Here is a 17,982-nt window from a genome sequence, read left to right on the forward strand (position 1 = left end):
AAGAAAGCAAGCCAGTCTCTCTTGTGCGGTATTACTTTTGATAACACCTTTGGTATAAAGACACTGCATGCACTGTGATGGGAAGTACTGATTAAAATGGTTTTTCGTTTTGTGGTAGGGTAATATAAATTGACGTTTATAGTGGGGAAGGGTAAGGCCTGAGTGTGTTTAAGCATAGTAGGAGATTGCATTTTTGTGGAGGTTGTGATTAGAAATGTTGTCAAGTCTTCCAGCCCTTCATTGCTGTTTTTTTTTTACTTTTTTTTTTTAATTTCAAGTTTCTTGCTTTTGTCTAAAGGGGACTTGGTCTACAGAAAAAAAAAAACAAACAACCAAAAAGCTAACCACCACGTCCAGACAGTCGTACCTTTGGATGGCTTAAGCATAAGTCTGGACATATGACTTGAAACCTATGAAGTTTGTTATTATCAAGTTCACAGAATATTTTGGGTTGGAAGGGACCTCAAAGCCCACTTGGTTCCAGCCCCTTGCCCCCAGCCCCATCCAGCCTGGCCTTGGGCACTGCCAGGGATGGGGCAGCCACAGCTGCTCTGGGCAGCCTGGGCCAGGGCCTCACCACCCTCAGAGTGAATAGTTTCTTCTTAATATCTAACCTAAACCTACCCCTTTTAGTTTAAGGCCATTACTCCTTGTCCTATCGCTATGCCCCCTATCAAAGAGTCCCTCCCCAGCTCTCCTGTAGCCCCCTTCAGGCACTGGCAGGCCGCTGTGAGGTCTCCCGGGAGCCTTCTCTTCTCCAGGCTGAACAACCCCAACTCCCTCAGCCTGCCTTCGTAGGAGAGGTGCTCCAGCCCCTTGATCATCTTCGTGGCCCTGCTCTGGCCTCATTCTAATGCTTCTGTGTCCTTCTTGTGCTGGGGCCCCAGAGCTGAGCGCAGGCTCCAGGTGGGGTCTCACAGGAGCAGAGCAGAGGGGCACAATCCCCTCCCTCGCCCTGCTGGCTGTGCTGCTGCTGGTTCGGCCCAGGGTACAGGTGACTTTCTGGGCTGCAAGCACACATTGCTGGCTCATGTAGAGCTTCTCGTCAACCAAAGTTGATGCATTCCCTCGAGCTATTTTATGGTTTTGGTATAGTTCCTTCTTATTTTAGAGTCATCACAGTTATTCGTAATGCGTTCTCCGAATATGGAGGGATACTGGGGATCAAATTATTTTATGCTTTGAAAGGAAGCCACTTGGTACTGTTACTGTTTCCCTCCAACAATGCTACTCTGCCTCACATTATACAAAGAAATACGATTCTGTGTAGCAAGAACGGCCCTGATCTACAAAGAGCATGTAGATGGTCTTTACTAATAAAATAAAATAAAAATCTCATGTTCATAAAGGTACCGTGTTGTTCAGGAAGAATAAATGCTAACTTCCACAATACGGGAAAACCTACTAATAATGACTTGTACTGAGGAAGTTACAACAAAATCTTGCCAGGAATTGGGGTTTTTTGTTCTAAGCAGTTTCAGTAGCTGTTATTTTTATCAAAATTTCTCTCCTGCAGGAAGAAAGACTTACTGTACAGTATTAAACTTCACTGATGAATAACCCTGGTTAAAATTGTTATACACACGTGTTGTTTAATTACATGGAAGTGTTCATATAAATGCATGTAATACAAAAATTGATTTTTCATATTTTTCAGTCATAAATGAAATAATTTCTTCCTCTCTGGGTGCTTGCATACTGCAACAAGTAACCTTGGTACATTTTTTCCTAAGACTTACAAAGTTATCTTCAGTTTCATTTTTTCATTTAAATGTGATTTTTTCCATGCTGTTCCTCAATCTAAACACTTCAGGTTTTCTGTTTACTTTTAATTAGTGACTTCATTTTGATATGAAGAGCAGTATTTGTCGTGAGCTCATTGCTGTTAACTAATCTTTGCTAAAACGATACATAGTGCATAATAAACTTTATTTTATATAAGCTTTTGAGGCTTTGAAAATGTATTCTGTAGAGCTGTGAATTTGATATAACCTAGAATTTTTGGTGCTTTTAAATAATTTAAATTTAATTTAAAAGTTAAGAATAATAAACTATGTTTTGCTGCCTCTTTTCTCTTGGTTCCAGAGTTCATGCAGTTTCTCAAGCAGCTGCACAGGGAGAGCATTTCTGTGAGTGAAAGGGAGGCTTTTTTTGGTAACTTTTATTCTGTCTCCATTTTCTGCTTTGGCCTGCACCTTATAAATGCTGGTTTTGGAGCAGTTGAGGCAGTAGGGAAAGAAGTGCTGCTGGGAGCCGTCCGTCTCTGCAGCAGCTTTGGCTGTGGCTGTACTGAGCGGCGGTGACCGTGTCTTGGTAGGCAGGCTGCGCTATTCGTGTTTTTAACTAATACGGCAGCTCGGTCAGCTCTTCTGAAAGTGCATCCCTGAATGCTTAAAAACATCTCAGTTCAGTAGCAAGCTGTAATTTAGGACAGTTGGTCATGAAACTTGGCTTTCAGATTGTGTATACCCTCCCCTGTAACTTTATCCGAAAGTGACTACCCCCAGTGGAATAAGGCAGCAGCGGGAGCCGAAGTGGTTCTGCAGCTACAAGTAGAGATGGCTTGAAACTGAGGCTCTTTTATGTGCTTCACGATGAGCACACAGCCTTAATATAAAGCATGCACTTGAATTAATCAGTGTTTCTTTGGTTTAAATGCTTGTTTGAGGTTTCCTTTAAATCACTTCCCCAAATCAAAAAGAGGCATGCAGCAGATGTTAGTGTGCTCCTTTGTAAAGGGAGGCCGGGGACTCGATGGATAACAAGCAGTCCGCAGGATTTTCTGTGTTTGGTTTAGTTCTGGTGTTTATTAGCAAGCTTTGGCAACTCAGAGATTTGCATTCTGCCGTGGGTGCGTGAGTATTTGTCAACAAATTTGAGTCTGGCAGGAGCTGCGTTTTGGATCGGCTACGTAACGGCCCAGCTCTGGGGGATGCAGTGCGTGACTTAGCCTGGTGGCTGCGTGGTGCTGCTGCAGCTCTGTGCCGTCCTTCTGGCCTGTCCAGGGGCTGTCATCCGAGCTGGCATTGCAGCCTGCAGCGGTGACTTCCCCTGCTCCTCCTTGTCATTTGTTTTCTCATCTAATGTCTGTCTGTCTGTAGGGGCGTTCCTGGAACTAGCGAGTTTAGAAGATGCTTTGGATTTTGACTAATGATAACAAAGAAAGGTCTCTTAACACGGTAGTTCCTTAGGTGGATGGCCACACAAACCAGAAAAAATATTTCCGGTCACACAAATCCTCGTTGGATTAAAGGGGGGATATTACAGGGCGAGAACATGCAGTTGGGGGCAAGGCAAGACTTTATTTAGTGTCAGCAGCTTTAGGTTTGGTTCAGGTCATGACAGAACTTGATCTAAGCAATCCTCTAGGCTCTTTGTACTGAAGTTCACAGAGTAGTTACCACCACGTTTAATTTGTGTGACCAGGATGAGGCGTTGTGCTTTACCGCATTGTTCCCCTTCCCCCAAACCCAGTAAAAATCAATTTCCTTTCAAAATGCCTTTCTTTCTATAGAGTCATGTTTGTAAGCAAATTGTTATGCTTCTTTGCAGAGACTACTCACATTTTGTTGCAAGAAAGATCATAGATTGACCAAATCTGCAAGTAAAAGGGCTGCAGACTCTAAGTGTTAATACAGCATACTCGTTCTCAAATGTTTGTGCAGTTCCTAAATTGTAGAGCTGGGAGTTAAACTCATACTTGGCCAGTCCTCAAACCATGTTTTGCAATCTCTTTCTGTTGGTGGATGCAAATATTTCTGTGTCTCAACAAATTTGAGCCTAATAAGCATGCTTGATCTATTTCTGGTAATATCTTCTGTAGAGCCTTGAGCGGTAAAGCTGCCGAGTATATTAGTACGGTAAGATGAAAATACCGGCCTAGAACTGCTGAGTGGAGTGCTGGGTTTGCTAGGAGAGCTAGCTGATATTCTCAGGGCCGGTGATACAAAGTAGGAAAGAAATGCCGAGGGATTTTAGACCTTTGGAGAACTTAGTTTTCTGACGTGCGGCTCTCTGGGGACGTGCTCTCTTACTGAACTGCTGTTCTCATGGGGAGTCTGGCTCTTCCTGTAACTGGGGGAATTGCGATTTAGCAACCTTTACTCTTTAAAAGGCTTTGTGCAGAACTGATGTATGTGAACTTGAATTTTCTTTACCGAAAAATGTGTTGGTGGAGAAGATGAATGGATGTGCTTTTATTGAACAACGCTAAATGGTAAATACTAGTTACTAGAGAAGCTTAAGTGTGGTGGTTGAGCAGTGTACATAAAGTCACGTACAGGCTTTGTAATCACACATAGGATTTGTATGTCTACTGATTCATGAGGAAGGGCATCTGGATGAGATGCCTGTGTGATTTCAGCTAAAAGAAAACATACTTCTAATTCACGTTTGTTAACATGGTTTTGTTTCTGAATTTAGTGTTCAGTAAAAACGATGCAATTCTGTTCATTCAGGTGATTATAATGTAACCACATGAACTGGGCCTGGCTCTTTTTGTGTTGAGCTAGCAAAATGAAATGTCTTGTTTAACAAAATAAGAAAGTCTACAGTGCATAGTTCACTTTGCCAGAGCTGCCAGAGGTCTTAAATTCATGTTTGAAGGTCGTAATCTCTTTTTACTCTTTCTCAAAGGAGTAACTATAGAAAATAAGTGACCTAAGACTTAGTTTACACTGCATGACAGGATTGTATAATACCAAAAATAAAATTTACAAGAAGAAGCAAGTCTTACAAAAACCTGAAATTAGTTATTTGGGGGCTCAGTTGTGTGAGAATGTGGTATATACATCAGCCATCACTGTACAAAGTGTTGTGTTCAAGGTTCCTGGATAGGAGAATCTCCATGTTGGCTGTTTTCAAATAAGCGTGTTTCAAATCAAGGTGCTAGAATGGCTCAAGTAACGTTATACAGACTTGCAGACACACAGAACTGAACATTACAATTATCTTTTTTTTGGCTATTGTCAGCTTGTTCCTCTTTAGATAGTTTCTAGCCCAGTAAGTAGCAAACAGGGTTTATACATTGACCTTCCACAGCAAACTGGCAAAAGTTGAGTTTACAAACATGCTAGACTTAAATCTTAACTGGAATAGATAATGGGAGACTGAGCTCTAGAATTCTGTCTTTATCCATGTAACTAATGCCACAGTCATAACTCAACTTGATCAGAATAATTCGGAAATGTTTTCTTGCACTGTTTCCGTAATTTAGGGTGTTTTTGGTTGGTTGTCTTGTGGTTTTTTCTTTTTTTGTTTGTTTGTTTGTTTTTGAACTGGCCTTCCCTGACTCACCAGTAAGTTAACCCTACAGTGTAGTGTGGGGTGTGAATTTCTGTAGCAGGGTCTGTAGGAGTTATTTAGCAACATTGCATGATTTGGTAAAGTTTGAACCGTTCTCACCAGTTCCTCTACTCTTGATTAAACGTGTTTCTTCAATAGCTGTGTTGGGGCATAGTAACTGAAGGTATTAATTTGCATTTTTTCCTGTAAAAATAGCTGCTTATTTAACTGCACCAAACCCTGGGTTTTGGTCTGGGGAGGGACATCAAACAACTCTGCGTCTCGGATGCATTTCTTGTGTGCATCTACGACGTGTTTTCATCAAGAGAGAATCAAAAACCTTTAAAAAAATCTCCTTGGATATTGCTAGAATATTCCGGTGGGCCAGTATGTTACAGGGCATTTATTCTGCAGCGTGGCAGGAGCAGTGTTTAGAAGCTTCTCGTGTTGACTTCACGAGGTAAGGGACGTGTTGAGAAGATGGGGGCTCTGTCTTGCAGAGGTCTCTGCTTCTGGATGTGAGTTAGCCAGGCTGCAGACATGGCTGGGGAATGATTTTGAGCATTAAAATACAAAAATAAATAAAATTATGTTCTCTTGCAATGTCCTGTTGAAGTATAAAATCTTTTTGGAGAGAGAGGTAGGAAAGAGTTTTTAATTATATTTAATAAGTACTGAAAAAAATCTCATCTTTTGCTTTTAGTTGTGTTTATCACGAGTCTGGCTTCCTCTGTAAATGCACCTTTTCTTCACATGATTACGAATGATGGTGTTATTTTGCTTCCTCCTGCTGTTCTTGAGGACTTCAGTTTCTTAGTAATGGAAATTTAATATGCCGTTCTTCTATTTTTATTTGGCAAAGAATCTGGTACGGCAAACAGCACTGCAGAAGACTGGCCAAGTAACACCAAGGAAAAAGGAGCGTTCTCTGGGTCATCATGTAGAGATTTCTGTAATCCTTTTTCTTTGCTTTTAACGTTTGCTTTTATGCAAAAGCTGTATGAGTTATGGGTATGTTTGCTAAGTGTTCAATAGAGAAAGGTTATGAAGGACAAACCATTGTAAAAAGTTTCAACTTACTAATTCCCAAGTCTTTAAAAAAAACCCACAACTTCGATATCATCTTGTTGTCATTGAAGTTGCAATTCATAGGTACTCAAATACTCAAGTTTAATATTTTTAAAATGTTTGCTTCTGTTTCATAGCGTGAACAGAATCAGACTGTCATTAGATGATGTGGACTTCATTTACCAGCTGAATCTCAGTAGATTGTTCCTGAATCAAAGATAGCAGCTGCTGTGTTTTGTCCTGCAAACTGCTGTAGTCCCGCTGGTTCTCTTTCCCTGATCATACATTCTCTTACAAAAAGTCCTCTGAGAATTTTATGATCAGTGTAAGATTTCTTTTCATTATTTTTTCCTGTTCCCTGCTGATTTTGCTTATTATAAAATGAGGGCTTGAGTCCTTTATTAAGGTCTCTCTTGCCAGGAGCTGACTGTAGCCAAATGGAAGCACAGTGGCTATGTTTCTTCCCTGTGGTGCCTACATCATAATTGTCTCTAGAATCTAGAATCCAGAAAAGTTCCAGTTCAGTCTTAAGCGCGATGAGAAGGAAAGATGATGACAAGCTGGTGGTTTGGGAGTTTACATACCTAGACAGCTCTTGAGTCGAGAGAGACCTAGAAGCACGTGAGGAACGGGTCAGCAGAAACCTTGTGAAGATGAGCAAGGAGACCTGCGGGGTCTGTACCTGGGGCCTGGCCTTGTGCTCTTGAGCATTCCTAGCAGACGCAGCTGTGTCTTTTTAATTTGTTTCTTGCTAAGATTATCATTAGTTCAGCAAGTCCTGATATAATGCCTAGCTGAGGAAGAATATCTTGGTACTTAGGGTTAGCAAGCATGAGAGAGGCCTTTTGTGCTTTTAAGCTGTCTTTCCTTTGCTGTTTTTAGTGTTGTCATCCTGTGTTAAGTGATCTAAAAGTTAGTCCAAATTTTGCTTCCTAGCAAAGTAAGCTTCAGAGTAAAGCAGCATCGGTAACCACTTGTGCATGAAAACAAAGCTGGACAGCATTGCAGCAAGTTAAGATGAATCGCTATTGTATTAGTGACTCACAGTAGTAAAAGACTGGGTTATAATTTAAATGCAGCTCTTGTCAAATGCCATGGAGGAGGCAAGATGAAGGAATTAATTGGTAATTCAGAGAGGAAGAATATTGTTTTACTATTAAAACTGATTGAAGTATCGCGAGTCAATTTTAATTTATGGAAAAACTATCAAATCAGTAACACTGGAATCATAGCAGCAAACCAAATCCTGTGCATCTTCTAGCTGAAGTCTAGTGCGGCCTTGCAAACATCCATCCTCGTTTGAAGTGCATGACAAGAAACTTGCTGTACAAGTCCCTTTTGTGGGGTGCAGAAAGGGAGTTGTTCTGGGGCATCTGACTTGGGGAAGCAGTTTTCCCTCCTGTGGCCAAAGCAGTAAAGCAGGAGATGTCTCTAGAGTCCAGTGAACTGAAGTATTTTGATTTTTTTAATAATGTGTTTATGCACCAGTCTTCTGCAAATGACGTCTGTTCGGAATGAGTCAGGGGTTTAGTTTGAGCATAAGTTGAATGAATTACGTCTGAGATCTTCTTGGTTGTTTGGTATTTACTTATCACTCGAAATGCAGATTTTGAAGAAACTGTTAAATGTATGTGTGTAAGTTAAGTGCAGCTGAGCAGACTCAACTGTTCAAGATCCTCGGGTTAACAAAGCCTGGGAGACGCTTTCAGTCTGTAAAGTTTTTTCCCTTTGTATCCCATTCTCCCTTGGGCTTTTAGATGTCTTCATTTCAGATTATCTGTCTGCCTGCTTTCTCCAATGTTCCAGAGAGTCTTGGGGTTTGTGTGTTTGTATGTAAAACTTGAAAGGTGTAGGGCTTCCTTTGTCAATCAAATATTGACACTGCTTCTTCTCCTGCAGAGAATAAATCTTTTGAATCAAAATCAGCCTCAAAATAATTGTATTTTTCCAGGTCTTGCTCACAGTATGGTGATTTTTTTTGATGTGCTAAAAATGCTACATATTCTATCGTTTCAGACTCTGTATCATGTGAGTATATGTGTTTGGGATGCGTGAGTACAGAGCTGAAATGAAGGGGAAAAAGCTGTCAATGTAGTAGATTCAGGGCTGCGTATGAAACAAATCTTTCAGGTGTCTCCAAATAGGAAGAGGTTGTTAAGACTTCAGGGCAGAGTAATAAATTTTGACTTGGTCAATGTTTACTTTATCAACCTCCATATTTTTTCATGCAGATGTAGATGATATTTTATTATTTTACATCTGTTGGAACAGAATGGCCAGGATTGGGAAAGCTACCAAATCCTTTGCCCCCACTTTGTATGGTCCGAATTCAGACCCCATTCATCTGGAAGTTCTTGTTACAGATAGAACACAGCAGTGATTGAATGCTAGTATGTATTAGGAGTATCTTTAAAGGCAGTAGAGCCCTGGGGAAATCCTGGGAAAATGTTGATTAAAAGCAGTCTTGTATGATATAGGTCAGTATTTTTGTCTTTAGTTTTGTGATTCATGTTTTAGAAACATTTTCATTTAATTTTATTATAAATTTTATTATAAATATAATTTTTTATTTATAATAAAATAATTTTATTATGAATTTTATTTAATTCAAAATCGGACTGAGATTTAAAAATACACAAAGGACAGTAATTTTATGCATTTTCTCCTGTTACTGTAGGTTTTTTTCTTTTTTTGAAAAGTATGTCATTGCATGGTCACGGGGCTAAGTTGGGCAAACTTGTACTGCCCTGTTGCATGTCAGTGACCAACGCAAGCTTTCCTTACCACTGCATTGCATGCTCTTTTTTGTCAAAACTCATGTTCTGTTAAGAATTACTTTTGTGTTCCTGCTTAACGTAGCCGTTATCTCACTTGGGTAACTACTGGGAAAGACATCATCGAGGTGTAGAACTGTAAATTGGTGCAAAAACTGTAAATCGGATGGTTTGGGTTGGAAGGGACCTCAAAGACCCCTGCCTGCAGCCCAGGCTGCCCCCAGCCCCATCCAGCCTGGCCTTGGGCACTGCTAGGGATGGGGCACCCACAGCTTCCCTGGACAGCTTGGGCCAGGGCCTCACCACCCTCATAGGAAAGAATTTCTTCCTTGTATCTAATCTAAATCTGCCCTCTTTTGCTTCAAAGCCATAACTCCTTTTCCCGTCCCTGCACTCCGCTGTAGAAGTCCCTCCCCAGCTCTCCTGCAGGCTCCCTTTAGGCACGTGGCTTCTGTGAGGTCTCCCTGGAGCCTTCTCTCCTCCAGGCTGCACAACTCCAGCTCCCTCAGCCTGGCTCCATAGAGAGGTGCTCCTGCCCTCTGAGCATTCTCGTGGGTCCTCCTCCTGGGCCCCAGAGCTGAACGCAGGGCTGCAGGTGGGGTCTCATGAGAGCAGAGCAGAGGGGCACAATCCCCTCCCTCACCCTGCTGCTGTTGGTGCAGCCCAGGGTACGGGCGGCTTTCTGGGCTGCAAGCGCACATTGCCGACTCGTGGTCAGTTTTTCCCCCAAAGCCAACCCCAGGTCCTTCTCCTCAGGGCTGCTCTCAATCCACTAATTGCTCAGCTTGTGTGTAACGTAACGTTACTTTTAGTACTATGACAAATTCATCATTTCTATTATTAATTATTTATATTCTTTTTAATTATGAGTTAATTATATTTATTAGTTTTAGTGTTTTATTTTATTATTTTTAACATTACTGTTAAAAGGTAATAAAAAGTACTGATTAAATTGTTTGAGATTCTTGAGTGCCTCTCACACTTGTACAATTTTCAGATTTCGGGTAATTCTTATACTGTAAATGTAACGAAACATTTTCCAATAAAACAGGAGATTGAAACACAACGTAGTTTGAGGAATTGGTCAAAATAATATATTCTTTACTAGCTCTTTAAACTAGCATCCTTTTTTCTTCATGTTTTTTCCCTCTTTTCCCTGTGGAATTTTGTTTTATACTGTGAAGGAAATGTGATCAATCTTTTCTTCAGAAAAATTGCAACGTCTGTGTAGAGCAGAATCAAAGGTACCTCCGCTGGGAGAGTTTAATTCATTGGCAGCTGGATCAATTGCTTTAAGCAGATTCCCAGTGTATCTTCAGGAAAGCGTAGTGGAAGTTGCTGTCCATGCTGTTTTTTTCAGCATTTCTAGTAATGTGTGTTTCTGACGTTTGTAGATTATAAGCGTATCTGCTTCAGCAAATGAAATAGGGGAGATGCAAAAATGTTGATTTAATCTTTTGCTCAGGTTTATTCCCTCTTTAAAGGAAGAATCATTTTCAGAATGCCTGATTCAGGTAATTTAAAACGTTAGGAAGACAGTTTACTTCAAGATTACATGACTTGCAAAAATAAAGAATCCTTTTTTATCTAACCTTCCCCCTGGTAATTCTGTGCTTCCAAGACAGGCCGATGAGTCTAGCAGTCTGTCACAGTTCGAAACCCTTAGCCACGATGGTTTGCTCCATTCCTATGTAGTGGAGAGTAAAATCAGTGGTGTGAACGTATCTGTGGTTTTGTTCTTTAAAACCTGCAACACTTTGCTAAAGATGGCAGGAGTAGCATGCATCAGGCGTATATTCTTCCACATAATTCTTTTACAATGGGAAGAAGATTCCCAGGTAAGGAAGAACACTGGATGGTGAGATCTAGAAAGAGGTTTCCCAGAAATAGCATGGATGTTTCAGGAATGGGAAAGACATGGAAGTGCCCGCTGCTGGTCCCCAGAGCAGAGATAGATGTTGTTTCAAAGGATGAAAAAAGGGAGAACGTTTTGGAATGCCTTTACTTGCAAAGTTTCAGGACTGAATAACGTGTTGGACTTGGTCTGATATTTGTTATTTAGATGTACTTAAGGATTTCTTAATGTAGAAGTTAAATGCAGTTAATGAGTGTGGTTTTTTTTTTTTTCAGAAGTGGTTATTCACCATAGGATTTTTGAAGTTGGACAAGCACGGCTGTTAAACGTACAATGTATAGATGCTGCTTTCTTTCCTTTTAGTAACATTTCTCCAGTCAAAGGAAGTAGGCATTACTGATGTGTTGAACAATGACTTGTTATGCCGACTTTGCACTGTGGTGCGATCTTGTATTTTCTGCCTGGGAAAGCTGAATTAGTTCTTCTATAAAAGTTTTTTTTCCACTGAATGACCTGAATCATATTTTGGACTCCAATGTGCTATTGCAATGCAAATAATTACAGTTAATTTTCACTGTTTCTGTTATACGGCAAAAGTGTTTTCCTTTAAAGCTTTGTTTAACTTTACAGACAGTTTTTTTAGCTGATACAAGCGAGCTAAGGGAGAGACTGTAGAGACATTGGTCTCAAAAGCACAAGGCAAGTTAGGGTACTGGTAGCTTCAATATTAAACTGCTGTATTTGTCTGACTCAAGTAGAAGTTCTTGGAGGTGAATGTTCAGTTTTGATCTGATAACTGACTGCATAGGCAAACCCTTCGTTTCGAAAACTTCTCTGGAAATGTCATTTGCTGTGTGTATATACACACACACACCTGCACGCTATAGGTATGACATATGCAAAGATGACTTGGGTGTAAGGATATTACGTGGATAAAAGCATGATATTTGAGGCATTATTAGAAGGATGTGATTATGAGCAGCTGGGTTAAATCCTTCTGTAGATTCATACAGTTTGCAACTGCGCGTAGGAAGCTTTTTGTGATGGAGGCAGTGATCTAGGAAGTTGGAGAAAACAGTTTTTTAAAAAAGAACATAAAGGCTTCATTTCCTTAATCCTGTGTCATCTCGTGTTTTGTCACATAGTCTTGTCACAACCACGACCTCAGCGAGCAGGGTCTAAGTGTGAAGAGGTGTAATTAACATCCCTATATGCCTTTGATAGCCATAAACCATTGTTTCCACTGATACTCCTGTTAAGTGAATGGTGTTTACAATAAGCCAGAGACTGCTTGTAATAGCTTTGGGAATGTCCAGTCTAAAATGCTCACATAGCAAATGTTTATTTACCTGTCTTTGAAAGAGATTTTTTTCAGGAGATCTGGTTTTCTGAAATACGAGAGTGATTGGTGAATTAACCTGTTGCTTTGGAGCATTTCTCTAAAAAGGCGTTTTTATAAAATGTCTTCTTGCAAATACCTGATCAGAGTGTTTTGGAAGCTGCAGCATATGTGTGTCTGCATTCTTACTCTTGGTTCTTGAAATTCATTTTTCCATTGCCTATAAGGGAATACAGATATTGTCTGCATTTGAAAAGTTACCTTCCCCCCACCCCCCACCCCCCCCCCCGGCTTAAAGGTATCTTTAGAGTTGAGAGTGATTAGAACTGGATTTTTTTTTTTCTAGTTTTCTTCTCCTAAGAGTTGTAGGAGAACCTGAGATAGCGTTGGGGTACTTGGCATACTTCCTGCGTCAGAAAGTTCTGCCTCCTTTTTCTTGTTTCAGAGGAGCTTAATGTTTCAGTAATGGTGTGGTGACAGTGATGTTACTAGGTCTACCTCCAAACACTGTATCTTATTAGGCCACCTGGTACTGAGCAGCTTTCAGGCAAATATGAAGGCTTGTTTATGTGAAAGTTCTTCTTTTTCCAATTACACAAGTTGGTCTAATGAAAGATGCTATTCCTGCCAATGGTCTTAAATTTTCTGACCTCATTTAAGGAAATGTGTCATTTTAGTTCAGACTCCTGTCTTCAGAGCTAACAGCCAGATGTCATCGGTGATGCGTGTTACCGTTCACGTGACGCACATTCGGTTAGCAGTAGGAAGGAGAGTATGACTTCAAGGTTTGCAAAGCCTGTGCAGGGTCAGCCCTGCCCCATACCAACAACTGCGTGTTGGAAGGGCAGCCTGCACCTCGGCGCTATTTCATACTCTTTTACATCTAACGCGTCTATCTTAACTTTATTTCGCTGTTTAAAAAATTGAAACATTTTTCAATTACTGAGATAAAAAAAGGCAAGATAAAGCTGTAAGCTCAATGGTTGAAATACCTTTGCAACTCCCTCAAATTGAGGGTCCGAGTACTTTAATTAAACAGGAAATTACATTCATGGATGTCCAAGCAGATTTCAGTTTCTTGTTCTGAATTCTACCAGTTCCATTTTCATTCCTTTTATTAAATGCACGCTGACTCTGTGTAAGCTTGTTAGCACTGGTGCAAATAAGATTTCTCAGCATTGTTTGCTTTCTTCAATTTATTTTGGTTTAAAAGTCATGCCAAACTACAACTTGGGGACAGAGGAGTGCTAGCTGAAAATTAAGTGTGAGTTTTCACTGGTTCAGCGTGTGTCAGTACTTAATCTGAAGTCAGTATTTACATTAAAGACGGTGTATTTTGTAGTTTTCAGCTGTGAGGAGCTTGCTTTGGTATCACTTGGAGATTTTACAGAATTAAAAATTACTTTTTGGCTAATTTCTCTTTGTCAGAAAAAAAAAATCCGTATTGCTGCTGGTGGTGAGCAATGGCATTTTGCATCACTAGATTTGTACATTATTTTTGTTCTTATTTTTTATTACCCTTTTTCTGTCCTATTCAACCTTCTTTATTTCAACCCACATTTTTTTTTTTTACATTTTTTCCCCTGTCTCTTTTCCCCATCCCACCTGGGATTGGTTGGTTGGAGCGAGTGGATGGCTACGTGGTGCTGAGCTGCTGGCTGGGTTAAACCTCCACAGGGGCGATGTTTGGTTACACTTAAAGAATCTTGAAAATTACATAATTGATTTATTTTGCAGTAATGGAATTGAAAGCGTGCCTTAAGGCAGAAAGTGATCTGTGGTGTGTTTATTATAAGCTATGTAAAGGAAATGTAATTTTATTTTTGCATCCTAGAGTAAGGTTTTAGGGTAGTCCTTTAAAACCTTTTTCCTTGTTAATAGTTTAAATGGCAAGTACCGTGGTGTTTCCTGTTGTATACTGAATCTGAAGTGTCACCTTGTTTGGAAGGAGCTGCTTGTTTCTTGCCTGTATTATTCTTATTGAGGACATTCTTTTCCTGCACAGTTAAGCAATAATAAAACAGACTTTATAGTGATCTGTTTCAGTACAAAATTCCTCTCAATACCTGATCAAAATAAGTTGATCACTTGATCACTTTAAGGTGAGTGATCTGTGACACAGAGGAACAAAAACACTTGTTCAAGAAGTACTGTTTACTGGGTAGAAGCGTTATTTATACTTGTAGACTTAAGTTATTGGAGGTACTAATATTGCAGTTTTATCATTATTGTGGAGTAACATATTATTTCACTTTTTTCAGTCTTTCAGAAACAAGATAGCCATGGCCACAGAAATTGGCTCCCCGCCCCGATTTTTCCATATGCCGAGGTTCCAGCACCAGGCGCCTCGGCAGTTGTTCTACAAAAGACCTGATTTTGCACAGCAGCAAGCAATGCAACAGCTTACTTTTGATGGAAAACGAATGCGAAAAGCTGTGAACCGAAAGACTATAGACTACAATCCCTCTGTAATTAAATATTTGGAGGTTGGTTAATTTTCTGGTTTTGTTTGAAAAACATTTTTCCTTCATGAAATGTGGAATTCCATCTTCCAGATGTCTGTAGAGCAATCTGGAATATTGAGAGATCTACTGCTGCATTTTCAAACCAAGTGACAAATGCCTGTGAACTTGGTATAGGGTGAACACACGTTTTCGGTCATTCGTAATAAAACTGCACATATACGCAACTGAATTTACAGTTAAATTGTAAACATCAATTTTAACATTGTCTGTCTTGGAATTACAACTTGGGAGTGCATATGAATGTCTCGTGTGATGTTGTGAGTACTTGGTGGACACAACTCAGTGTAAACAATGTAATTATTCTTTTATTTTGAAATAAAAAGTTCTTGAAGTGGGAAATAAACCATTTCCCTTTCTCCTCCAAAACCAGATCACCATATTTGCATTTTACTAAATAACACTGTTTTGAACTGTGGTCTCTGAAAATCCTGTTCTGTACTCTTAAAAGATAGAGAACAACTTTAATGAAATTTTCTGAAGAAATGGTTCTGTGAAAAGTGATTATTTAGCTTTCCTGATGGGGTGGTATTCATTTCTTCATAAATAAAATTCTTTGGTCAAGATGTACTCTACAAATGCTGACTATTAGCTCAGAAGACAAAGAATCAAATCTGCAGATAGAGGAATTGTTCAGATCTCAACAGCAACACTGCAAAGGTGTGATGAACTGAATTTGGTCTGCTGTGGCCAGTGCATGATTATAGTTTGTAGATGTTAACAATTCAAAGATTTTTCTTACTTAAATTTATAAGTTACTGTCTAAGATCTGTTTAAATACCAAATATGAAAACATTCTTAATATTTTAGGAATGCCCCCCCCTAAAAAAACCTCTAGTGGACAAATTGTAAAAAACAATTGTAGTAGCTCAGGACCTCTCTTTCACTTTGGCAGAAATAAGCTACCTTGTTCCCCTGTTTATTAAATACATAAATGAGAGAAGGGGAAAAAAATTTGTTTTGAGTGCTTGGGATATACCAAAATTCCACTTCAGTCACCATTTCTAACACTAAGATGATTTGATGTGGTCCCACAAAAAAGTGAATAACAGTTTATATGTAATTCCTTCTTGGCTTAAGAAATTCTGGCAAACTGTAGTAGTGTATGCTAGAAATGTTTTAACTAATGTTCTAGCTTATGTTTCTAATATGTACACATGCAAGTTGGTAATATGAAGCCAAAATTTTTCATTTCTATTTCAGGGGAGGTTTAGGTTGGAATTTCTGAGACATTTCTTCTCAGAAAGAGTAGTCAGGCATTGGAACGGGTTGCCCAGGAAGGTGGTGGCGTCATTGTTCCTGGGGGTGTTTGAGAAAAGGTTGGACTTGGTGCTTGGAGATGTGGTTTAGTGGGTGACATTGGTAGTAGGGTGATGGTTGGACCAGATGGTCTTGGAGGTCTTTTCCAACTTTAATGACTCTATGTAAAGTACTTTTTAAAGTTGGTGTTTGGCATGTCAAATTTAACACACCCAAGGTATTTTTATCACTGGGTCTTCTAAGTTTTATGCATTTCAATACAATGTTATCTTTAATTGATGCTTAATTCACAGTGCTTTGGGATTTGCCAACCAGGCTGTCAACACATTATTTTCTGTTGTTTAACAATGAAGCAGTGGTGATATGAACTAGGAGTTGTTTTCTTCTTTCCAGAATAGAGTATGGCAGAGAGACCAGCGAGATATGCGAGCAATCCAGCCTGATGCAGGATATTATAATGACGTAAGTAAAATCTTTCTTCTGAAACTGATGATGTTCTGTAGATAAAATTGGTCCAGAAAATCAGAGCAAGTCTGCCTGTCAGCTGAGATTATCTTTCTGTCCACAAGAGGTCTCAAATATATGAAGGGAGTCTTCTCCCTATGTTTTTTTGTTCTGTTGAAATCTGTCCATGAGAAACTGCAATTGGGTAGGCTTTTAGTTTATGAAAATAAACTCTTATAATATAATGAGCTTAGTACATTGCTCTTGAAGATGCTGGTTTTGCGTGTTAGAAATGGTAAATCATACAGACTTGTGCTTCATACAGTCTGCTTCCACGGACTTACTCCTGATAATATTCCTGCAAATGAAAAACTTGCTTTTCTAGAAATGGGTGTTGAGAATGCATGCTTTCCTTCTAGTTAGAAGTGTCACTTCTAAATCTCTTTTTCTTTTTGTAGTTGGTCCCTCCCATAGGAATGCTGAACAACCCTATGAATGCTGTAACAACAAAATTTGTTCGGACATCTACTAATAAAGTAAAATGCCCAGTATTTGTTGTCAGGGTGAGTATAGTGTTGGATTTACTTAGTTGTATTGTCTTATTTTAGAGTCTTGATATTCTTAACTGCAGAGAGAAACAAAGGATCAGATCAGTTAAAGCATTTTCAAATAAAACTAACATGGGATATGTGGTTGACTACTACTTCTAGTCTTTTTGTGGAGGATTTTAGGAAATTAAATGGTAAGGACTAAGTACAAAGTACTTCTTTCAGAGTTCAGGGTGCATTTAAACTTTTTCGGATTGTTTTGGGGGCTAATGATCAGATAAAAAGCAGGTCTTTGTGTACCTTGACTCTTGTAGCATCTTTTAACAACTTGTCTGTTATGTCAGCAGTATTGTTTAGTATCATCTGCTAGGAGTGTGTTGGTGCCAATAAACTGTTTCTTCTCTTTGGTTAAATTGTTGTTGTTGCTTCTACAGCGGGCTAGCTTTGTTCTCTTGTTACAAAAGTCAAAAACTCTCTGGCTTCTGCTTTTTTGTCTATTTTGCATTCACTAGCCAATCACTTAATAAATACTAGTTCTGAAATTCCCTGAAAGAAGCTTAAGATTTATTTAGAGGATTGTGAAGAAATGCTACGTTTGCACAGTTAAATCTTTCTTTTGCAGTGGACTCCTGAGGGGAGACGCTTGGTTACTGGTGCATCTAGTGGAGAGTTCACATTGTGGAATGGACTGACTTTCAATTTTGAAACAATATTACAGGTAAATTCATCTATCAAGATCTCTGTGCATTTCCTTGAGGTCCCGAAGCGTGTTTTGGGGAAAAAGTTTTCACCTGCTCCTCATCGTGGGCCAGTGGTCTAAGTGTGGTAATGGGAGCCTCAGGGTGTTTTTTTATTTTTTTATTTTGCTCTGACCCTATGTCAGACTGTG

General features: G+C 39.5%; 1 protein-coding gene across 9 annotated transcripts in view; it reads left to right on the forward strand.

The window, feature by feature from the left end:
- The window catches only part of WDR33 (WD repeat domain 33), a 68,254-nt gene that overhangs the window by 2,953 nt on the left and 47,319 nt on the right, over nt 1-17,982 (forward strand). For all 9 annotated transcript variants that reach the window (XM_035544526.2, XM_050712477.1, XM_035544533.2 and 6 more), the window contains exons 2-5: nt 14,581-14,805; nt 16,495-16,563; nt 17,004-17,108; nt 17,716-17,811. In XM_035544526.2, coding sequence (XP_035400419.1) covers nt 14,602-14,805; nt 16,495-16,563; nt 17,004-17,108; nt 17,716-17,811 — 474 coding nt within the window. In that variant the 5' untranslated portion in view covers nt 14,581-14,601. The remainder of the gene's footprint in view (nt 1-14,580; nt 14,806-16,494; nt 16,564-17,003; nt 17,109-17,715; nt 17,812-17,982) is intronic.

Source organism: Cygnus atratus, chromosome 9 (assembly GCF_013377495.2).
Source record: "Cygnus atratus isolate AKBS03 ecotype Queensland, Australia chromosome 9, CAtr_DNAZoo_HiC_assembly, whole genome shotgun sequence".
In the NCBI taxonomy this organism is placed as follows: domain Eukaryota; kingdom Metazoa; phylum Chordata; class Aves; order Anseriformes; family Anatidae; genus Cygnus; species Cygnus atratus.